General features: G+C 44.5%; 1 protein-coding gene across 1 annotated transcript in view; it reads left to right on the forward strand.

Moving 5' to 3' along the window:
* Nucleotides 1-26,123, forward strand: part of PHKA1 (phosphorylase kinase regulatory subunit alpha 1) — a 140,602-nt gene that overhangs the window by 104,671 nt on the left and 9,808 nt on the right. The window contains 10 exon segments of the mRNA XM_077485894.1: nt 506-527; nt 632-652; nt 654-674; nt 676-713; nt 2,001-2,079; nt 13,651-13,780; nt 14,044-14,145; nt 21,925-22,040; nt 23,239-23,277; nt 25,302-25,331. Coding sequence (XP_077342020.1) covers nt 506-527; nt 632-652; nt 654-674; nt 676-713; nt 2,001-2,079; nt 13,651-13,780; nt 14,044-14,145; nt 21,925-22,040; nt 23,239-23,277; nt 25,302-25,331 — 598 coding nt within the window.

Genomic DNA, 26,123 nt, shown 5'->3' on the forward strand with positions numbered 1-26,123 from the left:
GACCATCCCCATAACTGTTCCCGCAAAGTTGGGAGAATGAGATTGTCCACAATTTCTTGGTATGCTGACACCTTAAGAGTTGCCTTCACTGGAACTAAGGGCCAAGCTCAACCCCTGAAAAACCCCACACCATAATCCCCCCCTCCACCAAATGATTTGGACCAGTGCACAAAGCAAGGTCCATAAAGTCACGGATGAGCGAGTTTGGGGTGGAGGAAATTGACTGGCTTGCAAAGAGTACTGACCTCAATCCGATAGAACACCTTTGGGATGAATTGGAGCATAGTTTGCGAGCCAACCCTTCTCGTCCAACATTAGTGCCTGACTTCACAAATGCGCTCTGGAAGAATAGTCAAACATTCCCATAGACACACTCCTAAACCTTATGGACAGCCTTCCCAGAAGAGTTGAACCTGTTATAGTTCCAAAGGGTAGGTCAACTCCATAGTGAACCCTACGGACTAAGACTGGGATGCTATTAAAGTTCATATATGTGTAAAGGCAGGCGTCCCAATACGTTTGACAATGTATTTCTGACCTTTCGAGATAGAAAGACCATATAAACCAAAGACCATATAAAATGACAATGTACTGTATAGAGGTAACATTTTTTTTTTTCTTTTGTCTTTAGGCCTGCACAGATCTCTTGTCCCCATCAGAAACAGCTCACGATTTGGGTTGCCTCCTGAGCCAAGAGAGAAAACCATTACTGCGTGCGTTTTTTACATTTTAATACTGGTCCTGGATGGGTATTCCGTTCAGTTTGTCCTGCTTTTATTACAATGCAAAAGCAGTAGTTAGGTACTCAAACTAGTTAGAATTATTTTTTGTCAGCATGGAGTCGGTAGAACACGAGAAGGGCCATTTGAAACTTACTCATGAGCTTTTATCATTTTAATTTTCACTTGAATTATAATGTGAAAAATGTTCATTGAATGTACAGTCCAGTGCACTATATCCTTCAAAGAGTTGATTTTACCCACACTGGTGTTAACTATACTGTGGCATTGGACATATTTAAATCTGAAGTTTAATCTGCTTCTATTTAACTTCATGGTTGCACCCCCATCAAGATCTTATTGAATTTAAAAAAAAAAATTTAAATCTTGCTGATTTTATTACATACCCTGTTTTTGGACTAAGGATATGTGTGTGAGCTGCTCAGGCTGTATTGGAATGAAGTCCTGTGCCCACCGCTGTGGGTGCTGGCTGGGAAGGGAAGCTCATCTATGCTCCAGGCCAGAGATTCTCAACCAGGGTTCTTCCAGGGGCTGCTAGGGGTTCCTTCAGCATTGGGCCATTGCTGCCTCTCAGATAAGTTCCCACCGACACCATTGATCTTTTTAGCTATCTGTAAGGAGGTAATTCTTCCCAATGACCACACGTGTAAGCGTCATTCTTCCCACTGACCATCACACTAATGTATCACAAGTTGTAGATCTCTAATTTTCAGCAGGGGTTACCTGAGACCGGTGAACTATTTCAAGGGTTGCTCTGTGTTGAAAAGGTTGAGAAAGGCTGCTCCAGGCAATGGTTGAGATTGACTAGGTGTCCCGGGAGCCCCACATCAAGTCAAGACCTGCTGTATAATAGTGAATGGCAGTCTCAGCCTGGACTCCTGCCAGGCCACGCCCCCCAATGCATTTTATTTCGCCCACTGGACCTTACTTGTGGGGATGGTGGGGGTCCAGGCTGAGACTGCCATTCACCATCATACAGCAGTTCTTGACTTTAGGTGTCCCAGGAGCCACACATCATCATTCTCTACTACACCTTATTGATTGATGTTGTCAGGAGGTCCTTGTGCTTCTGTATGGGCCCTGTCAGGAACGCTTTGTGGGACCTTGGCATTTCTAGTGGGGGGCCCTAATGCCAGAAAGCTGCCGGATTTATTATGGAAGCCTTGGCACTTTATGGTATGTCAAAGTGCATAAAGCGCTTTGTGAAAGTAATTTGTTTGTTCATAGTACATGACTGTAGTCTTTGTCGTTCACCTCCAGGCCATTGCCATATGACAAGCTCATCCGTTTAATTGATGAGGCCAGTGAACAGAATATGAGCATATCTATCCTCACACAGGTATGTAACCCACTGCTTTCCCACATATTAAAGTGCTCATCTATGACCTCAAAATTTTTTGCAATGCCTCTCCAAGCAAGAGTTAGATTGGGTCTGTTTGGTTTACCACAGATTCCTGCAGCTGGATAAGGTAAGGGAGATTCCTAAGGAATTTTTTAATCCTTATGGGTTTTTCTCCTTTAACCACTTGCCGACCGCCGCACGACGATGTACGTCGACAGATCTTTCTCTCCAGGAGGCAGAAGGAGCACGGACCAGTCGGCGGTATGCCGCGCCGCTCCCGCTGCCACCGCCATAACACTGTAGCTCTCCTCCACCCCAGCCCCCCCTCCCACATGCAATCTGGTCAGATCAGAGACCCACTCATGCAGTAAAACAATCTTTTCTTTTCTTACATCAGGGGACACAGCGCCATAGTAATAACTATGTTATATCGGACCATCAGGTGCTGGACACTGGCACACCCCTTCAGGCTTGAACCTCCCCCATATAACTCCTCCCATTACTGGGAGTCCTCAGTTTTTTCGCCAGTGTCTAAGGTGTTGGGCACATCTAAGGATGTGCTGTGCTGAGCTCCATGGGCAGTAATCCTTTGATGAGAGCCAGCCATCCTGACCGGATCCATTCTCCGTAATGGACTAAATGAACAGTACCCGGGCCTTGTCATCCGAAGACACGAGATTTTGCTTGCGAATGCTTTTAAGCTGGGCCCTGAGATCCAGTACTTTTTGGTAGTAAGGTCAATAAAAGTTTACTGACAGGGTCTTCTCGCAGGTCCAGGATTGCGGGATTACCCGAGTGTACCCCTGTTCCTGACGATTTCCTTTCAAGGTCTTGGAGCCTACCGTAAGGGGGGGCAAAGATTGGGCTTTTTATCTCTGATAAAGCTCTGCGGCAGAAAGGTAGGGGAGATTTTCTGCAAGGAATCTCTCCTTCCATATATTTATGTTGTCATGTCTATGTGTCACCACTGGAGGCTGTATTGCGCACTCACCATTCTGACGCTGGAAACAGAAGAAGCTTTCACTCTCCTCTCTGTTCAAGCCAGCTCAGGCCCTCAGGTATGAAGGGGAGTTCTGATCACCTCCTGGGACCCCAGAGTGGCGTTTTTTGTTCCTTGGATGCCAGCCCACTGCCTCTTTTTTTCTTAAAAAAAAAAAAGATGGGGGGGAAAAAAAAGATTTGATTTTTGGGCAATTCGCGTTTCCAATGCATTGGAAGGTGGACTCCAAGGGGTTAAGGAACAGGTGTGAGATACCTGAAAGTTCTGCCTGATCAGCAGGCCCGGCAAGGGGCTTGTGTATTTCACGCACTGTGTCTCACAGATGCTATGAAGTACTCGATCATTTAAGTCCCATGGCATATATTTGGATTAGTGCATTTTTGCAGAGGTCAGTGGCTGAGATATTGGTCAGCTGAAGCACCAGGTGAAAACCCTTAGCCAGTCTGTGTCCCTTCCTGGGATACGACTATTTTAGAGTGGATAAGTACATCCAAAAGACAGTAAAAGGAGGTTCAGACAGTTCTCTTTAAATCATGCAGCCTCTCCTATGCCTGGGGTATCTGCCTTTGAGCAGTCTCGACGGTCTCTATCGTCAGGTTCAGGAGAAAAGTTCCCAGGGGCAGCACCAGGATCTTGGGGGCAGAAAGCCCATGAAGCAGAATGCTAAGGCCTTCTCATGAAGGAGCACCCCCACTTGTTTGAGTAATGCAGCGTACACACGATCAAACAATCCAGTGGAAAAGTCCGGCAAACTCAAGTCCGCCGGACAATCCGCCCGTGTGTAGCCTCCGGCTGACTTTTTTTTTACCCAACAGTACGGCGGACTAAGAGTATTTTTGCACTCCAATCTGTCCGCCGGACTCGCTTTTCGGCGGCCAGTACAGCCGTGTGTGTGCGCTAGTCTGCCGTACTTTTGAAATGAGCGGACTTTTCCCGCGCAGAGAAAGTCTGCTCATTTTGAGCGCGTCTCCAGGTAACCGTGGCCAGCGAAGGAGGCGTTGCTGGCCCCGTAAAAAAAATAATAATCGGCGTGTGGGTCCCCCCTAGGTCCACATCAGACCCGTGTCTGAGCACGCTACCCAACCAGCCAGGAAAGGGGGTGGGGACGAGCAAACGCGCCCCCCCCCCCCCCTCCTGAGCCGTGCCAGGCCGCGTGCCCTCAACATGGGGGGGTGCCTTGGGGAAGGGGGGGCCGCGTGGCCCCCTCACCCCAAAGCACCTTGTCCCCATGTTGATGAGGACAAGGGCCTCTTTCCGACAACCCTGGCCGTTGGTTGTCGGGGTCTGCGGGCGGGAGGCTTATCGGAAACCGGGAGCCCCCTTTAATAAGGGGGCCCCCCGGATACCGGCCCCCCACCCTATGGGAGTATGGGGTACAATGTACCCCTGCCCATTCACCTGTAAAAAAAACATAACACACAAGGGTTAAAATAATTTATTGCACAGCTCCGGGGGTCTTCTGTCCTTCTTCGGGGGTCTTCTCGCCGGACTCCTCCGCTATCTTCTGCTAGCTCTTTTGCTAGCGGAGGAGCCCGGCTTTCTTCTTCGCCGCTGCCCTCTTCTTCCGACTTCGGGGGTCTTGTCCCCCTCTTCGGTTCTTCTTGCCGGGCCACCGCGCCTTCTTCTAGCTCTTTTACAGGCGGTGGCCCGGTCTTCTGTCGCCGTCTTCTGTTCATCCTCTGGGACTGTGACACCATAATGGGCGGGGACATCGTCCGGTGATGTCCCTATATAAGTTGCCGTGCGCGGCGTCCCCGTCATTGTGAGCGGAGACATCGACGAGGCAACATCTGAAGGGAAGAGAACAGAAGACGGTGACAAGAAGAACCGAAGAGGGGGACAAGACCCCCAAAGTCGGAAGAAGAAAGCCGGGCTCCTCCGCTAGCAAAAGAGCTAGCAGAAGATAGCGGAGGAGTCCAGCGAGAAGACCCCCGGAGCTGTGCAATAAACAATTTTAACCCTTGTGTGTTGTTTTTTTTCACTTTTTTTTTTTACAGGTGAATGGGTAGGGGTACATTGTACCCCATACACATTCACATAGGGTGGGGGGCCGGTATCCAGGGGCCCCCTTATTAAAGGGGGCTCCCGGATTCCCATAAGCCGCCCGCCCGCAGACCCCGACAACCAACGGCCAGGGTTGTCGGGAAGAGGCCCCTGTCCTCATCAACATGGGGACAAGGTTCTTTTTGGTGGGGGGGCCGCGCGCCCCCCCCTTCCCCAAGGCACCCCCCATGTTGAGGGCACGCGGCCTGGTACGGCTCAGGAGGGGGGGCGCTCGCTCGCCCCTCCTTTCCTGGCCGGCCGGGTAGCGTGCTCGGACAAGGATTCCGATAAGCCCCCCGCCCGCAGACCCCGACAACCAATGGCTAGGGTTGTCGGGAAGAGGCCCTAGTCCTCATCAACATGGGGACAAGGTGCTTTGGGGTGGGGGGCCCCCCTTCCCTAAGGCACTCCCCCATGTTGAGGGCACACGGCCTGGCACGGCTCAGGAGGGGGGGGGGGGGGGGCGCTCGCTCGTCCCCACCCCCCTTTCCTGGCCGGCCGGGCAGCGTGCTCAGACAAGGGTCTGATGTGGACCTAGGGGGGCTACCCCACGCCGATTTTTTGGCGTAGGGGTTCCCTTTTAAGTCCATACCAGGTGACAGGGCCAGCGACGCCTCCTTCGCTGGCCCCGGCTACCTGGAGACGCGCTCAAAATGAGCGGACTTTCCTCCGCGTGTGCGGACTTAGTACGCCATATTAGTCCGCTGAAAAAGTGCCGTGTGTGGGCAAGTAGCTCGTTTGGAAAGTCCGGCGGACAGTCTGGCGGACAGTCCGGCGGGAAGTCCGTCAGACTAAGTCCGCCCGATAGTTGGCTACGTGTGTACGCGGCATTAGGGAAAAGGTCCTGCGACTCTTAACTAGTTGCTGACCGCCGGCTGTCAAATGACGGCCAGGCGGCGCAGCGATATGATGGCCTCCCGTTTAAACAGGGAATGCGTGCGATCGGGCACGCGCATCCCTGTTTCTTCGGTGGCGGCGTGTCGCAGAGACACCGCTCTCCACCGAAGGGGGTGAACAGCCATTGATTATGGCTGTTCACCACGTGATCGGCCGTGATGAAGTCACGGCCGATCACAGATGGTCACACCCCGACTGCACGGCGCATGCGCGCGATCATGTCGGTGGCGGCGTGTTCCCCGGGAACACTGCTCATCACCGACGCTGGTAAACAGCCATTGGCCGGCTGTTTACCCACGTGATCGGCTGTGATCCTTTCACAGCCGATCACTAAAATGTAAACAAACCACAGTAACGAGATGTTACCAGGTTCCCGGTGTGTAAGGAGATTGCGGTTACATCTCGTTACCGCCTACAGTACACATCAAGCACACTGATTGCCCCCCCCCCAATAAAGAGGACCTGTCACCACCCCTCATAGTGCCTGTCCATCAGAGTACCTGTCACAGTCCATCAGAGTATCCGAGTACCTGTCACGGCCCATCTGAGTACCCGAGTACCTGTCACGGCCCATCAGAGTACCCGAGTACATGTCACGGCCCATCAGAGTACCCGAGTACCTGTCACGGCCCATCTGAGTACCCGAGTACCTGTCACGGCCCATCTGAGTACCCGAGTACCTGTCACGGCCCATCTGAGTACCCGAGTACCTGTCACGGCCCATCTGAGTACCCGAGTACCTGTCACGGCCCATCTGAGTACCCGAGTACCTGTCACAGCCCATCTGAGTACCTGTCACCGCCCTTCAGAGTTCCCAAATACCAGTCACCAGGCCATCAGAGTACCCGAGTACCTATTTGCAGCCCATGTCTCATAGAATATATGTTGGGGTGTTTGCTTTCCAAAATGCGGTCATTTTGTGGGTAATTTCACTGTCCTGGTGGTCCAGGACCTTCAAAAGTGTGATAGGTAGGAATGAAATGAGATGTGTCATTTATGCTCCTAGAATGCCTGAACGTACTACTTCAATGTTCGGCTTCTCTATGTGGCCAGGCTGTGTAAAAGTCCTACACATGTGGTATTGCCATACTCGGGAAGAGTAGCAGAATGTATTTTGGGGTGTAATTTTTTGCTATATACATGTTATGTGTTAGAAATATCTTATAAATTGACAATTTTGTTTAAAAAAAAATTTTTTTAAATTTTTTTCCACATATTCCAAAAACTTCTGGAAAAAAATTAACCATTCAAGAGACTCATTATGCCTCACAGATTATACGTTGGGGTGTTTGCTTTCCAAAATGGGGTCATTTTTATGGGAAATTCCATTGTCCTAGTACTCCAGGGCCTTCAAAATAGTAATAGGTGGTTGAGAAATGAGATGCGTCATTTTTGCTCGTAGAACGTCTGAAGGTACTACATCAATGTTGGTGCTCTGTATGTGGCCAGGCTGTGTAAAAGTCTCACACATGTGGTATCGCCGTACTCTGGAAGAGTAGCAGAATGTATTTTGGGGTGTAATTTGTTGCATGCATATGATGTGTTTGAGAAATAACCTGATAATATGATAATTTTGTAAATAATAATAATAAAAAAAATCTTCATTTTGCAAAGAATTGTGGGAAAAAATTACAACTTAAAAAAACTCACCATGCTACTTACTTAATACCTTGGAATGTCTACTTTGTAAAAAGGGGTCATTTGGGGGGTATTTGTACTTTCCTGACTTGTTAGTGTCTCAAGAAATGAGGTACACCTGATGTACTGAAGGCCTCATCAGAAGTGATCAATTTTCAGTGATTGGCACCATAGTTTGTAGACTCTATAACTTTCACAAAGACCAAATTATACATACTAATGTGGGTTATTTTTACCAAAGATAGGTAGCAGTATATTTTGGCCAAAATTTATGAAGAAAAATTACTAATTAGCAAAAATTTATGACAGAAACAAAGAAAAAGGCATTTTTTTTTTCACAAAATTTACGTTTTATTTTATTTATAGCACAAAAAATAAAAAACCCACTAGTGATTAAATACCACTAAAAGAAAGCTCTATTTGTGTGGAAAAAAGGACGCAAGTTTCATGTGGATACAGTGTTGGATGACTGAGTAATTGTCATTCAAACTGTGAGAGTGCTGAAAGCTGAAAATTGGTCTTGTCAGGAAGGGGGTGTAAGTGCACTGTATTGAGGTGGTTAAAGTCTAACAGGAACAATGTTAAAGCGGAGGTCCACCCTAAAATACACTCCCAGGGCTATGTGATCCCCCCTTCCCTAAACGCTTGGTAACCCCCTTACCTTCCAGCTGTCTTCTTTAGTTTTTTTTCTATTTCAAATTTCCTTCCACAGTGAATTCCGGAACGGGGAGGAGCCCATGCGGAACGGGGGCGGGGCTTAATCGGCAGGTCACTCGTTCCGGTCTGCCGCATGGGCTCCTGGGACCTTTTTTTTTTCATGGCTGTTGACGCCGCTCGATATTGCGCTTACTGCGCATGCGCGAGATCTTTTATAGATCGGGCGGTGCATGCTGGTATTTGAGCATCACACACTCCCGGAAGAGGATGCCTGTGGGCTTCACATGCCCACAGGCAAAATGGAAACCGTCAGGAGACGGTTTTATAAAGTCATTTAGGAGGAGACAAAGGCATGCTGCTGATGCCAGAAACAACAGAAGTAAGTGTTAGCCTTCTTCATAATATTGATTTTCACTATGCCTTAAAAAAAAAAACGTTAGAAACGGTGGAATCCCGCTTTAAGAGCAGAGGGATTTCTGCGATTTTCTTCTATGTTAAATCTAGAGTTTCAAGAGCCTGGATGGCCTAGTCGGCTTTCGATCCGAGGGTTCGGGTCCTGTTTGGCTGCTGCCTGTGGGGTTTTTGGGGCTGCTCATGTGGCAGTCTTATGCAAGAGTGTCCGTCTCCTCAAAGAATGCTCCTAAGGTTCCAGAGAAAATAGAAAAAAAAAAAAGGAAAGACAAAGGAGAAGTGTCTCTTTCTGGTCTCTGGATGAGCGGTTATCCCAGTCGGTGATATCAGAGATTCCCTTAGTGGAACAGGGTTTTTTGGCTCAAACCTTTTAAGGTCCCAGAGCCAAGCAGAGAGGTAAGACCCACTCTAGATCTCGGAGTTCTGAATCAGCACTTAAACATCCGATCCTTTCATAATTCGATTGGCTGTGTCCATCCTGCAAGGAGGGGAGTTGCATATCTCCATGTGCCAAAGTTTCCCGCTTACCAGAAATCTCTGCGCTTTGAAATATTAAATTATTTTTATCAATCGTGGCACTGCCATTTGGCTTAGCCACAGCACTACGAGTGTTCTGAAAGATTCTGACACCTCCTTTAGCCAGGTTAAAGGCTCAAGGCATAGCGGTCCTAGCCTATTAGAAGATCTACTTTGATTAGATCATTCAGTCTCATGTCTAAAGCCAGAGTCTGATCTCAGCTATAGATAGCTGAAATCTCTAGGTTGGATTTTCAGCCTAGGAAGATTCTCCTTAAAACCATCAAAGAGGTTACTTGGGGGCTGGTTATAGATACCATACAGAAGAAGGTATTCTTACCCCAGTCGTGAATCAGTTCCATTGTAGAACTAATTCAACTTATCAGGAAAGGAAAATTCCTTAATTTTGGCTGCAGGAGATTTTTAGGGGAAATGGTGGCCTCCTTCAAGGCCATCCCTTACACGCAGTTTTATTCGAAGACTGCTTCAAGACACCATCCTGTTGGTCTGGAATAAAGAGGATTCAGGCCTTGTTTGTTTCCAGTACTCTTGGCTCCCGACATAGGTCAGAGCCTAAATTGGTGGTTGTTGTCAAGCAGGAGGGAAAATATTTATCCTGGAAGGTGTTAACAGATGCCAGCCTTCTAGGCTGGGGAGCAGCCCTGGAAGAAGATTCTGTCCAGGGGAGATGGTCCAGGTTAGAGGACCTTGATTATCAACTTTGTTGGAAGTTTCAGGCAGTACATCTGGCCATAGAATCTTGGCAGTCAGATTACAGGACTGGTGGCTTACATCAAAATAAATAAATACAAAGTGAATCATGTTCTAGCTTTGGCAGAACACAACACTCCTTGCCTATCGGCAATTTTAGTATTTCAGGCGTACTACTTGAGACGCCAACAATTATTTCCGGGAGAATGATCTCTTCACCCCAACATCTTCCTAGCAATATGTCAGATGGGGTACTCTGGACATGGACCTATTCGCGTCCACATTCATTAGTAAGGTCGACAACTTTATGTCAAACAAGGGGTCCGCTAGCAGGCGCAACAGACGCATTAGTCTTCCCAGGGGATCAGTTCTCACTGATCTATGCATTTCCTCCAGCTCTGCTACTCCCACGCCTTCTCCGCAGTAATAAACAGGAACAGAAGGAGGTGATTCTGCTGGCCCCAGTGGGTGCCAGAACATCTGAATTTATCGAGATCATAAGGAGGGCAGTTGAAGTCCTTGGACTCTGCCATTATAGCCAGACCTTCTTGCACAGGGTCTGGTGTTTCATCCTACTTTACGGACAAGGAGTTTAACAGGTTTGACTGTTGAATCCCACTCTATAAAAGATTTTGGGTGATCTCCTTCAGTAGTGTCTACTTTTGAATAATACCAGGAAGCCGGCTTCCAGAATCACTTACTATAGAATTTGGAAGGCATAGGTTTCTTGGTATGGATCCAAGGGTTGGCATCCCAGGAGGTATGTCAATAGGCAGGATTCCTGCATATGGGATCTGAAATGAAGCTGGCTTTGACTTTTATCAAGAGCCAGATCCAGGCCAAAGTCGATGTCTTTTCCTACGGCCTCTTGCTTCCCACTCTCTTGGTGCGTAGCTTATTCAGGGGGTAACACAGTTTATTCCCCCTATCAAGGCACCTCTAAATCCTTAGGATTTAAGATTGGTCTTGTCAGCTTTGTTAAATCAGCTGTTTGAACCGTACGAGAAATTCTCTTGGTTCTTTGACAAGAAAGATAATCTTTTTGCTTGTCATTTCTTCTGCTAGAAGAATATTGGAACTAACGGCTCTGTCTTGTAAGAGCCATATTTCATCATGTATAGGGATGAGGTGATTTGATGTCCTCATCCTGAATTCTTACCAAAAGTGGTAACAGGTTTTCATTTAAACCAAGATATTATTCTTTCTCCCCAAAAGCCTTAATCTGGGGAACAGAAAGCACTACAGTCTCTTGATGTAGTAATAGCGATCAGAATCCATTTAAGGGCGACCGCTCAGGTTTGCATAACACAGGTTTTGTTTGTACTGCCAGAAGGTCCAAGATATGGACAGGCAGCGTCAAGATCCACTATTTTCCAAATAGATTTGTCAGGTGGTTGATCAAGCTTCATCTTAAAGAAGATTCTTCCTTCTCATATTAGGAGCACACGCATCCAGGGCAATTAGTGCCTCTTGGCTAGTGCATCATCAGGCCTCTATGGCTCAGATCTGTAAGCCCTTGTACACACGGTCGGACATTCCGACAACAAAATCCTTTGGATTTTGTACGAAACTTGTGTTGCATACACACGGTCGGACAAAGTTGTCGGAAAATCCGATCGTACGTAACGTGATGACGTTATTTAGTTAGGACGGGACTACGTTCAGGCTAGTAGCCAATAGCTTTAGTCTAGGAATTTCATCTGAGCATGCGTGGCACGTTGTCCGATCGGAATTCTTTACACACAATCGGACAAAGTCAGATCGGATCATGTTGTCGGAAAGTTTTATAGCCCAGCTCTAAAACTTTGTCCGTCGGATATTCCAACGGAAACAGTCCGATGGAGCCCACACACAGTCGGATTATCTGACAACATGGTCCGATCGGACATTTTCCGTTAGAATGTCCGACCGTGTGTACAAGGGCTAAGACCACAACATTGGTCTTTGGTGCAGACGTTTATCCGATTTTTTTTTTTTTTTTTTTTTTTTAAACGCTATTAGAGGTCATGAGGAGGTTGCCTTTGGGTACAGCATACACTGCGGGCTGCAGTAAGAGTCCTCTGGCCTCCTGTTTCCTTCATTCTGTCCCCCCCCCCCCCTTCAGTTGCCCTTGCTATGGGACATCCCACATAGTTATTACTATGGCGCTGTGTCCCCTGATGTAAGAAAAGAAAATAGGATTTTTAAAAGGGCTGTAAAATCCTTTTCTTTGAGGTACATCAGGGGACACCGAGGTCCCTCCCTCCCTTCTTCTTATACACTTTGATTGCTTGGCTACAAAACTTAGGACTCCCAGCAATGGGAGGGGTTATATGGGGGAAGTTCACGCCTTAAGGGGCGTGCCAGTGTCCAGCACCTGATGGTCCGATATAACACACATAGTTATTACTATGGCGCTGTGTCCCCTAATGTACCTCCAAGAAAATGATTTTACAGGTAGCCTGTTTTAAAAACCCTATTTTTTTTAAAAGAGTGGGGGGGGGAGAGAGAGTCCAAGAAAGGGAGCGGGGCTTAGTGCCGCATTGACGTGCCTCAGACGTTCACAGTGCAGGGCTGTGTAAGCTATAAAGTGCACCTTTTTTCAGTTGCATTCAGCTGACAGAGGGACACAGAGCAGACAGGGGCATGTGAGTGTTGGTGACACAGGCATTCCCAGGGCATGTTTACTTGGTACAAGGCTGAGCATTAATAGCAGCGGCAGTTACTGGACTATTTGCTCAGCAGTGGGTGCATTTTTTTTGGTAGTTCCTCTGCATTTGTGCTTAGCAGTATTATGACCAGAGTGGGAGGTACAAATACCAAAAAAAACAAGGGCACAAAGGGGTCACCCTCGGGCTCTAAGGACCCTCCCGCTGCAACACCATCCCCCCCTGAAAGGCCTAGGTAGGCTGGTCAGAGTGAGCCATAGGGGTCGTCAGGGTTTACAATTGCTTCCAACAGTTCAGCTCCTGTCTATATTACTGAGGAGGTTTTTTCCTCCAGCCATGATTGGATTGGAGGAAAAGTTGATGGCTTTAATCACATCTTCACAGAGTGGAAGAAAATGCTTTAAGTCCCCTTCTACCACCCAGGATCCTCAAACGGAGGAACAATGGGAGAGAGAAGATGAATCCCCCTGATGGGAACATGAAGAGACTGATGACTCTTCTTCTGAGGGATCAAGTGGGGGAAGGACCTTCTTCAACTTCACAAGCTGAGAAATTGCTGGTGCATTCTCTTACTGAAATGGTCTGCTCCACATTGAAGCTGCCATTAACTGAGTCGGTTGAAAAGCCCACTTCTTGCTGGGGTTCACTAAAGGCTCCTCAGGCTAAACTGACCCTTTATTTAGAAAGTTTGGAGTACCCTGTAATAGACCCTTCTCCACTAACCACAAATGTAAGCATGTCCTTCTCCACTGGCCACCAATGTGAGCGGGCACTTCCTTATTAACCACCAATGAAGGGGGTAGTTCTCTGACCACCAATGTAGGGAGGCACTTCTCCACTGACCACAAATGTAAGCTGGTCCTTCTCCACTGACGATTTATTATAAGGAGACACATCTCTGTGATTACTAATCTAAGGGGGAACTTTTTCATTGACCGCCAATGTAAAGGGACACATCTTCACTGACTGCCAATGTAAGGCATTCTTTGCCCGTAACCACCAATGGAAGATAACAATTCTCCACTGACCAGTCCTTTCTGTCCACAGGAAATCATGGTATACCTGGCGATGTATATGAGGACCCAGCCATCTCTGTTTGCCGAGATGTTCCGTTTGCGAATTGGGCTCATCATCCAGGTGATGGCCACAGAACTGTCCAACTCCCTGCAGTGTTCCGGTAATTCTCTGGGAATGTTTTGTAGTTGATGTTTCTCAAAGGTGCATTAAACCTGGACATATCGAAGTACAAGCAGTGCTATTTTTGCAGGCATTGTCATGAATTATAGCGTGGCTTGTAATTATTTCATAGCATATTGGGGATAGAAATAGAGTTCTTCAGAGTGTTTGGAATTATATATTTTTTATATATTCTATTTTTATAGAATTATTTAAATCATTTGTTATTTTAAAAGTGGTGATTGACTCCTCCGTATTACACAGCTGAAGAGGCCACCGAGAGTCTCATGAACCTCAGCCCATCTGACATGAAGAGTCTTCTACACCATATCCTAAGTGGAAAGGAGTTCGGGGTGGAGAGAAGTGGTATGTAGAAGGAAAGATTGTTATTGCTATAGGGTAGCTTTCTATACGCTTTTTTTTCAGTTGCAGCACCGTTAAAAATGAGCAAAATCTGTACCACCCCTCCCCCCCCCCCCCATCTAAAATCTAAAAGTGTTATTTATCAATGGGAAAACCTGAACCTGGGACAATTCACACTAACTCCTTCATTAAATGAACTTCACATAAAAATCCTCCTTTTATATCAAAGGCACCCCCCCCCCATCACATCAGAGTCTTGCCTTTACAGCAGTGCCCCCCCCACCCCCCCCCCCCCCATTATATCAGGGGTCCCTTCTGCACATCAGAGATCCATCCATCACATCAAAGTCACCCTACCTTTATGTCAGGGGTTTACCCTTCACGGCAGAGGTTCCTCCATCACATCAGTCCCGCCTTCGCATCAGAGGTTCCCCCATCACATCAAAGTCCCCCCCCCTTCATGTCAAGGGTCCCCTTTTCACATCAGAGGTCTATCCATCACATCAAAGCCCCCCACCCCATCTTTTTATGTCAAGGGTTCACCCTTCACATCAGAGTCCTGCCTTCACATCAGTGCCCCAACTTTACAGCAGAGGTCCCCCCTTCACATCGGCACCCCCTCTCCATCACACCAAAGCCCCCCCCCCCTCATGTAAGGGGTTTACCCTTCATGTCAAAGGTCCCCTCCATCACCTCAGTGTCCCAACTTCACATCAGTACCCTCCCCCATCACATCAAAGCCCCCACCTTCATGTCAGGGGTTCACCCTTCATATCAGAGGTCCCACCATCACATCAAACACATCAGTCCTGCCTTCGCATAAGAGGTCCCCCCTTCAAATGAACCCCCACCCCCTCTTATGACAAGGGTCTCCCCTTCACTTCAGAGGTCTGTCCGTCACACCAAGGCCCCCCTTCATGTCAGGGGTTCACCCCTTATGTCAGAGGTCCCTCCTTCATATCAGTGGTCCCCTCATCACATCAAAGCACCCCCCCCCCCCCCCATGTCAGCGCTTCCTCCTTCATATCAGAGTATCCACATCACATCAGAGGTTCCTCTATCACATCAGTCCTGCCTTCCCATAAGAGGTCCCCCCATCAAATTAACCCTCCCCCCCTCTTATGGCAAGGGTCCCCCCTTCACTTCAGAGGTCCACCCTTCACACCACTCTGTTAAACTGCAGGGACATTTCTGTGTAAGCTGCAAATCACCAGATTGGTCTGGGAATGTCACATTGTCCTCCTTACCCAGAAGTCCCTGGTATTTACTTGGGCTCCCAGCAGCAAGCGGATAGGTACAGTGTCTTGGAAAAGTATTCATACCCCTTTAAATTTTCCCCATTTTGTCATGTTAGAACCAAAAAAAGTTAACATATATTTTATTGGTTTTTTTATGTGATAGACCAACACAAAGTGGCACATAATTGTGAAGTGGAAGGAAAGTGTTAAATGGTTTTCAATTTTTTTTCTACAAATCTGTGAAAAGTGTGGGGGGTACATTTGTATGGCGCCCCCTGGAGTCAATACTTTGTAGTACTCCAGTTCACTGCAATTACAGCTGCAAGTCTTTTGGGGGATATCTACCAGCTATGCACATCTAGAGAGGGACATTTTTTCCCATTGGCCCATTTTTGCCCACTGGCATACAAAATTGCCCACACAGGGGCCAAACCTTTCCCACGTAGGGGCAGATCCTCTGATGCGGCAACAGACCACAACAGCGCACATCATATAACATAAAGAGCCTGTCACTGATGCAGCAACAGACTGCAATAGGGCAGATCGAACAGCAACACAACCTTACTTATCTATACCCCAATGTGGGAAGAGGTTTAGTTCAAGAGGAATCTTTGCTCAATATTATGACGACAGGATAATGTGACATGAGTACTTGGGTCAATATACTACCATACTATATTCATAATGTTAATCTAGAGATTAGTTATTGCATCAGTTGCTGTGGTATTATCATCTAGCCAACAGGTCCACACCTTTTTTAAATTTTTGTGGGCATCCCCTGCCCGAGCAGGTGGCTCTATAGAAGGGCAAACTGGCATTCACCAGGCTTTTCCAGAACCTGACAGAGGGGGCAGATGATTGTTTCCAGGTCATCGTGATGGCCTTGCGTGCATAATACAATAACGGGGATATGAGTATTTTCCTAGCTCTGAGCATTGACATTTGTTGCACTAGCCCCAGCAGACAGTGTTTATGATCATAAGGGTACTAGTCTTGGTGATCTTAGCTATCACATGGAGAACTTCCTTCCAGTAATGCAAAATTGCCGGGCAAGCCCAGAAAAATGTGAAAGAAGTCCCCCGGCTGAAAGGAGCAGTGCCAGCACGCCGGGGAATACACCGGCGATATCTGGTGCAGCCTGTGGGGTCTGTAATGAGCTCTGTATAAAATTTTGTATTGGACCAATTTGTCCCTGGCTGAGACCAGAGGGGAGAATGGAAAATCCCAAATCTCCCTCCAATCATCTTCATCCAGCTCTGGTATGTCCCCCACCCATTTCCCGCAGAGGGAGGACAGCTCGGGGATGGCAGGGACCCGTAGATCCGAGACGTGAGTTTCTCCAAGTCTTTCACCTCGATCTCCGAATATTCCAGTATAGTTGGTTGACTTAAGAACTGACACCTATAAGAACGTGCGATTTGAAGAGCTCTGGCTGTATGTTTAGGGTCGTTGTCCTGCTGGAAGGTGAACCTCCGCCCCAGTCTGAGGCCTTTTGCAGACATGTTTTCTTCTAAGATTGCCCTGTATGTGGCTCCATCCATCTTCTCATCTCTTCCCATCAACTCTGACCAGCTTCCCTGTCCCATACTGCCACCACCATGTTTCACGGTGGGGATGGTGTGTTCAGGGTGATGTGCAGTGTTCGTTTTCTGCCACACATAGCATTTTGCTTTTAGGCCAAAAAGTTAAATTTTGGTCTCCTCTGACCAGAGCACCTTCTTCCACATGGCTTCTCACAAACTGCAAATGAGACTTCCCATGGCTTTTCTTTTAACAATGTCTTTCTTCTGACAAGGATATAGACTCATTTAGAGCAGCATGTTATTGCCATCATCCCAAAATATACATAATGTTGGAATACCTCAAGAGGGTGGGATTATTTTAAAGGCAATGTCATTGGAAGTTATATAAAAACAATATATTTATTGATACAAAACAAACCATTTTTTCAAAATACATACAAAAATGATACATAAATATTTAACACAATACACCATACATTATGTACAAAAATAGAGCAACAACGAGCAGCTTTTTCCAACGCGTTTCGATTGACACAAAAAATTATCTTCGGGGAAGCCACTCTCTGTAAATACAAAATATCCAATCAAAAAATATCGATGGAAGAAAGATCAAACCAAAACATACATAATGTCCATCACAGCACCACCTTCTGGCTTCAGTTATATTTGTCTCTCAACCCAAGCGGACAGCCTTACATGGATCATTTGAATAATACATCGCAAAAAAGCCCACGAGTCCAATGAGACTCTTTGATAGATGTATACAAAGCTCCAAAATTGATGTCACCAAACCCAGATATGCAATTGTATAACAGGGCAAAGAGGGCCCATAGAATCTAAAAAAAAAATCACAAATTACATATGGGAAGGGGAAAAAAAAATAAATATATATATATATATATATATATATATATATATATATATATATATATATATATATATATATATATATATATATATATTCTGCCTTCCCAAAGAATACTTACAGTGCATAAGGAGTATAGTGTCGTATCCTGTAATAAGGGACGCTATGATCCTCGTATGTATCGATAGAATCCCTTTAAATAAATCAATGCCCCTGGGGGAGAAAACATCAGTGAAGCCAGCATCTCCTGGGCTTCTGGCGTCTGCCTTAAATGGCACCACGAGGGAAATGGCACCAAAATTGCCCCTGATTCAAGTGCCATCAGCGGTGTAAGCTTGCAATGTGAGGAACCATAGAACAGGGAAAAATCACCCATAAAGAAAAAGGGCTATAAAAAAACCCCAATACAGAAAAATAGTACTGAAAAAGGTTGATTGAAAAAAACCCTTAACTAACTGGTGAATATAGTCAGATTTATTCAATTATAGCGACATCACTTTAAATTTAACAAAATGCTAAGGTGTTACCACCGCAAGGGATAAATACCTCCCTTGCTGACACCTCATTTCAGACTACAGCATCATCGCTCAGGTGAAGAGAACCTGGCCAGTCCCGCCTCGGCGATGACGCATAAAATCGGAACCGGAAGTAGCCCACCCCCCCCCCCCCGAAACCAGAAGTGATCTCAAATCCTGGAACCGGAAGTGATCTCGTGTCTAGTTTGATGCCCCCTTCTCTTTGAGCCGGAATCTTTATGGGGTGGGGCTCACTGATAATGATTATATATTACGTTTAAGTTTATTGTTATATTTTTGGACCTGTGTGCGCTCCACCATTTGGCACCATTGAGATGCCGTTCTGGTACGCACAGAGCTGCACAAGTGTTTTAATATGTCTATGCTGGGTTAATGCTCCCTGTCCCATTGGATGGTAACCAGTAAGATTATTTGTCCATTAGACTCTTGGCAGCTTCTTTTTGGGTCTTGATACACTGCATTCCTGGCACAGCGAAGCCCACAGGGAGGAGGGGACTTCATTATCCCCCCCATACGTGGGCATCCCGCGGTGTACCATTGTGACGACACTATATGTTGCTGCCCCGTGGTAGACCCCAGACGTTTTCCTGTGTCGGGTGGTGTAAGTCTGGCCTGGAGGTATAAGTGCAACACCGAACTGGCACGTTTTAGAGTAGTATGTTGTGCTTTTTCCTCCAATTCTCTGATATATTTTTATCGGGGTTGGTCCCTTGGGGGATAATGGTTTCCCAGGGGTCTCCTGGGTGGAGACCTCATTTTTGCCCCGTAGTTTTCATCGTTTCATGCCCATGTTAGGGAAAAAAAAAAACCTTCCCCAACCCCCCCTTTTTTTTTTCCTCATGTCCTGCTAGGCAAATGCTCTGCAGGGTGTTTGTGGTCTTTTCAAAATAAAATAATAATAAAAAATGGGAATTGCTACCATGGGTATGCCCTAGTGGTCGCCTTTGGCCCATACATGCTCCGAATTTGACTATTTGGTTACCCCTTCTTTTTCTTTGAAATGGGGGAGGTTTTGAAAAGGAGGGACCCCACAATGCGTCGCCTATACCTTCCTTTTGGGTACTACGCGGGGTTAAGTGGTGTTGAGTTCCCCTCAATAAAGGATGGAGTTTGTGTGGACATGACCGTTGTAGACGTTTTTAGGTCTGTGACTCTGTTTTGCTTTTTTTATTATTACTTCCGGTTCTGGGTTTTGAGATCACTTCCGGTCCCAGGGGTTACTTCCGGTTTTATGCGTCATCGCCGGGACGGGATTGGCCAGGTTCTGGTCACCTGAGCGATGAGGCTGTAGTCTGAAATGAGGTGTCAGCAAGGGAGTTATTTATCCCTTGTGGTGGTAACCCCTTAGCATTTTGTTAAATTTAAACTGATGTTGCTATAATTGAATAAATATGAGTGTATTCACCAGTTAATTAAGGGTTTTTTTTTTTTCGATCAATCTTCTTCAGTATTATTTTTCTGTATTGGGTTTTTTTATAGCCCTTTTTCTTTATGGGTGATTTTTCCCTGTTCTATGGTTCCTCACATTGCAAGCTTACACAGCTGATGGCACTTGAATCAGGGACAATTTTGGTGCCATTTCCCTCCTGGGGCTATTTAAGGCAGACGCCAGAAGCCCAGGAGATGCTGGCTTCACTGATGTTTTCTCCCCCAGGGGCATTGATTTATTTAAGGGATTCTATTGTTGCATACGAGGATCATAGCGTCCCTTATTGCAGGATAGGACACTCTACTCCTTATGCACTGTAAGTATTCTTTGGGAAGGCACAATAAAATCTATATATATATATTTTTTTTTTTTTGTTGTTTTTTTTTCTCCTTCCCATATGTCATATCAGTTGAATTGAATTTTAATTTGTAATTTTTTTTTTTTTTTAGATTCTATGGGCCCTCTTTGCCCTGTTATACAATTACATATCTGGGTTTGGTGACATCAATTTTGGAGCGTTGTATACATCTGTCAAAGAGTCTCATCTGAATCGTGGGCTTTTTTGCGATGTATTCAAATGATCCATGTAAGGCTGTCCGCTTGGGTTGAGAGACAAGTATAACTGAAGCCAGAAGGTGGTGCTGTGAGTAGTCCAGCATGGACAATTATGTATGTTTTGGTTTGACCTTTCTTCCATTGATATTTTTTGATTGGATATTTTGTATTTCCAGAGAGTGGCTTCCCTGAAGAAGATAATTTTTTGTATCAATCGAAACATGTTGGAAAAGTTGCTCTTTGTTTGTTGCTCTATTTTTGTACATAATGTATGGTGTATTGTGTTAAATATTTATGTATTATTTTTGTATGTATTTTGAAAAAATGGTTTGTTTTGTATCAATAAATATATTGTTTTTATATAACTTCCAATGCCATTGCCTTTAAAATCCCACCCTCTTGAGGTATTCCAATACAATGTCTTTCTTCTTGCCACTCTTATAAAGCTCAGATTTGTGGAGAGCACGACTAATAGTTTTACTGTGGACAGATTCTCCCACCTGAGCTGTGGATTTCTGCAGCTCCTCCAGAGTTACCATGGGCATCTTGGCTGCTTCTCTGATGAATGTTCTCCTTGCCTGGCCTGTCAGTTTAGGTGGACGGTCGTGTCTTGCTAGGTTTGCAGTTGTGCCATACTCTCTCCATTTTTAGATGATTTATTGAACAGAGCTTCCGTGAGATGTTCAAAGCTTAGGATATGTTTTTATAACCCAACCTTGCTATAAACTTCTCTACAACTTTATCCCTGACCTGTCTGGTGCATTCCTTGGCTTTCGTGATGCTATTTATTCACTAAGGTTCTCTAACAAACCTCTGAGGGCTTCACAGAACAGTTGTATTATGTTGAGAATAAATGACACATAGGTGGACTCTAGTTACTAATTGGGTCACTTCTGAAAGCAATTGGTTCCATCAGATTTTAGTTAGAGGTATCAGAGTAAAGGGGGGCTGAATACAAATGCACCCCACACTTCATATAATTTGTAAAAAAAAATGTTAAAAACCATTTATCATTTTCCTTCCACTTCACAATTATGTGCTACTTTGTGTTGATCTATCTCATAAAATCTCAATAAAATACATTTACGTTTTGGTTTGTAACATGACAAAATGTGGAAAATTCCAAGGCGTATGAATACTTTTTCAAGGCACTGTATATGGTGGGATCAAAGCTAACTTATTGCTTTGCCCTGAATGGGTTCAGCTTTTATTGCTTCTTGACTGGCCTTCTAGCTTTGCAATACACAAACATGTACAGAACATTCTTTTAGAACAGGCTTTCTCAACCTTTTTACCCCAGAGGAACGATTTTTAAAATAATTTTCACATCTTATGGAACCCCTGTTAAGATTGGCCAATCAGGGGTTATTGGGAACATGCCCCTTATTTTTGTGGTGGCAAGTCGTATCAATGCTACCATTAGAGGGGTAGCCAGAATTACCCCCTTGCAGTCATGCTGCTGGCTCTATCAATTGGCATTGGACCTGGAACTATACAGGCACCATCAGATGGGAGGACAGTTAGCCACAATTCAAGGAACCCTGGTTGAGAATGGCTGTTTAGGAAGCATAGTGACCAAATTCTAATCTCCAATAAATTATATAAAAAGAATGTTGGTGTTTCCTATTCCACACAGTGCGGTCCATGGACACTATGGCCAGTCCGGCTATTTCAATTCGTGAACTGGGAGCCAGTGGTGCAACAAAGAGTGAGAGAGCCGGAATCACACGTCTTAAAAGTGACATCAAAGTGGTAAGGGAACAATTTATTCAACGCATCAATGATGTGTCTATCTAAACTACTAGAAGGTTTTAGAATGGACATGCATATGAAAGTCCCCATAAATTTGATGAATATCATTCGAAAAGCACTTCAGAATTTTGTTTGTTTTTAACATACCATTTTGGAGTGAACTTAGAAATTTTCCATCCTGCTCCTTCAAATTTTCTTGTCGCCAAATTCTACTAGTTTATGGCCAGTTTAAGTGTACAAGGTCTTGAACTTTTTTTTGCAAGTGGTGGTAAGAGTCTCCTAGATTTGGGGCTAGAGCCCATAGCAACGTAGTAAAGAAAGTCATACGCTTGGGCAAGCATACACATGTATATAATATACGTGTGTGTGTGTGTGTGTATATATATATCCCCAGCAAGTCCCTCCTTACATCAGGGTCCCCAGAGAGTCCCTCCTTACATCAGGGTCCCCAGAGAGTCCCCCCCTTACATCAGGGTGCCCATAGAGCCTCCTCTCCCCTTGGGGACCCCTGCAGAGACTTGGGGCTATGGGCCTGAGATTTGGGGCTATAGTCCCCAAAGCCACCCCCTAGCCACACCACTGGTCTGAGATGTAAGAAAAGTTATTGTAGAACATGGGCCCCCCCTCCTTTTCAAGATTGTCTAAACCCAAGAAAATCAATATAATGTTGTAGCCGACCAGTCATTTAGATGTGTTGAAGGAATGAGCGTAGCCCCTAAGGGACAGAAAGTGAGTTATTTGCTAGACCACCAAGTATAAATGAATGAATGAAAGAAAAAAAAAAATACTAATGCAGCTACCATATCTATGGACTGGGAAGCTGCAATGTTACCCTTTTTAGTGGCTTTCAACATGCCTTAATGACTTTGACTGTATAGGTTTTCAACTGATGCATTTTCCACTGAAATCAAGTATGCAGGCCCCCCATCCAATTGATTTGAGTTCAGGTTCCTCCATTGAGGGGTACTGATAATACTACATCATACCAAAAGAAAACATTTTTTTGAGACAATTGTTCTCTTCCAACACTGTGGTAACAGTTTGGGAAGATCCATGGCTGTGCCCCTGTTTAGACATATTTGGTATCTATTTACTCATTGCAACCCAATTTAGAGGATTTTAAGTGTTTAAATTTATAATGGCGATAGTTTTGGAATGTTTTCTACATAACATATATAATTAACTCTCTTTTTTCCAGCTGGATAGACGTAGGCAGTCTCTGGCTGCGGAAGGCCAGGTGAACCAATGAGCACTTTTCATTTCCTGTCACTGCGGAGTACATACATGCTTTGCTCAGTCACTGCATGGGGTGTTCACATTGGGGGTTTCCTTGGTGCACAGTATATTGTCTATAGAGATTTTTATAGGTCACTCATTGGCAGCAGTTGGTGCTGGAGGTACATTGCATATATTTAATGTTTTAATCTTTATGGTCACCTGTAGACATTTTTATTTTTTTACACTTGTTTTAGTCTTGATTGGTGACATTTGCACTGGTCACTGTCAACTTTGAATGATTTTCTGACGTTTAGGTTAGGCTGATTTAAAGCCAAACTGTAAGAAAATGGCTAAATACAGAGAGCTGTTTTATCTACCAAAGGGTTGGGATTTCTGTCCATCCAATCCTTAGATTTACACAGCTCTGCCACTCACACAGGGCAGGAGGCCTGATTTATTTATTTATTTTCTCTGCAGCAATCACGTAACATAGGTTTTGTACTCTCTTCCAGCCTGTGATTGGACAGCGAGAGGAGAAACAAAATGATGAGCTCATCGCAGTTACTCTACTCTCTCCTTCTATCAGCATGCTTCTTTTTTCTTTTCTTTTTTTAAGCCCATGAGCACTGCAGCACACCTGATTGGCTCCCTCTGCTGTGCTGTGGTTCAAGAGGAATTCCCCCCCCCCACATGCATTTTTCCCCCACCCAACCTGCCCAGTGGATCCAATGTTGGCCTGCTGTGATCCTTTGATCCTAAGCACCCATCTTGGTGGACTCAATCATCGGGAGCTCAGCTGCCTCTTCTGCATTCAAGCACTCGGGACACAATTTTAGCCTTTTGCAACCCCCCCGTATTTAGCTTTCTGCAATCCCCCATTATGACCACTAGATGGAGCTGACAACCATAGAAAATACATTTTTATTTATTATGCTTGTTATCTAGTAGCCATAATGCAGTATTTTCCCAAACTTCTGTGTATCTATCTATCTATCTATCTATCTATCTATCTATCTATCTATCTATCTATATATATATATATATATATATATATATATATATATATATATATATATATATATATATATATATATATATATCTCTATATATATATATCTATATATATATCTATCTATATATATATCTATCTATATATCTATCTATCTATCTATCTATCTATATATATATATATATATATATATATATATATCTCTATATATATATATCTATATATATATCTATCTATATATATATCTATCTATATATCTATCTATATATCTATCTATATATATATATATATATATATCTCTATATATATATCTATATATATATATATCTATATATATATATATATATATATATATATATATATATATATATATATATATATATATATATATATATATATATATATATATAGATAGATAGATTTAAACATTTTTTTAAAAATCACTATTTTTACAATTTGAATATTATTCAACCCAGAGAAGAAAAAAATAGCCTAATATTGGATTTTGTCCCCATTTAAACAGAACATATGTACATGCGATTCCACAGGGGGAAAAGCTCTGTGAATTTTCTATAGACATCAAAGTGGTATGCCTGGGCAAAATGCAAAAAATGTGATCACCCCAACTTTATAACCATAATCCACAATTGCTTTTGCTGGAAGCTTTGGCAATAAACTCACCAGATAGTTTTGTAATTACATTTTTTTTTCAGCTTTACAATGTCCAAACCATTCACATGAATAATTTATTTAACATCATTAATCTATTAATTGACCATCCTGCATGTCGTGATCATTTTCAATGTAATAAATTACTGTAAGACTTTTTTTTTTTATCCTATTTTTGCCTTTTAGTCGAAGGTGATGAATTAATTGATAAAGACAAGAGTGCAAAAACTAGAAGTAACTTTGGCTTGCGCCACTCTAATTTCTTAGATCGAGTGCATTTGCCTATTATTTAACATTTATATGTTTATAAACTAAGCTCCATCATGCCGGTTCACTTTCATGCTAATTTATGTTTCTCGATACAGGATGTGGATTTCTTATCAACTACCTCATTGGTAAGTATGATCTTGGTTTGATACTTTGTATAGTGTGGATATATGTTGTATGTGTTTTATATTTAATATTATGTTTGGTAATTATCTTCGGCCGCCTTCTGGCAAAGTTAACCCCTCCCCCCATCCCCTCCCCTTTTCGCCCATCATTCCCCGATGTTATGCGCCCAAGTCCACCGTCACCTGACCTTTGTCTGCACCTCTACCCAAAGTGAAGAGCAATGATTAACCACAATCGTTTATCTATGGCACTTTCCAGTCTTGTTACCTTCTTCCCATGATGTCATCATGCCATCCCCTTCCTTCCATCATTCACCAGTGTTTTATGCACCTGAGTTCGCCAACACCTGACCCTTTCCCACACCTCTTCCTAGAATGAAGACTAATAATTCCCTGCAGGAATCCTTCCACTTACCAGTTTGGTTGTCATTTTTTGTGTATGGTGATATCACGCCAACATCTACCCCTTCCTTCCATTATTTACCAGTGTTATGTCCCCCATCAGGTGACCCTTGTCTGCAACTCCTCCCAAAGTGAAGGCCAATGATTCACCACAGCAGTTTTTCTGACATTGAGTAGTCTTGTTGTCACCTTTTCTCTATGATGTCATCACGCCATCCCTACCCCTTCCTTCCGCCGTTTACCAATTTTACGCACCTGAGAGCCCTGTCACCTGACCCATGCCCGCAATGCTTTGCTTAATGGAAGACCAGTTATTCACCACAGCAGTTTCTCTCTGACATTGACCAGTCTTGTCACCTTCTTCAAATGATATCATCACACCATCCCCTACCA

The sequence above is a fragment of the Lithobates pipiens genome, unplaced genomic scaffold (assembly GCF_037356315.1).
Source record: "Lithobates pipiens isolate NorthernLeopardFrog02 unplaced genomic scaffold, aLitPip1_a1.2 Scaffold_1, whole genome shotgun sequence".
NCBI lineage: Eukaryota > Metazoa > Chordata > Amphibia > Anura > Ranidae > Lithobates > Lithobates pipiens.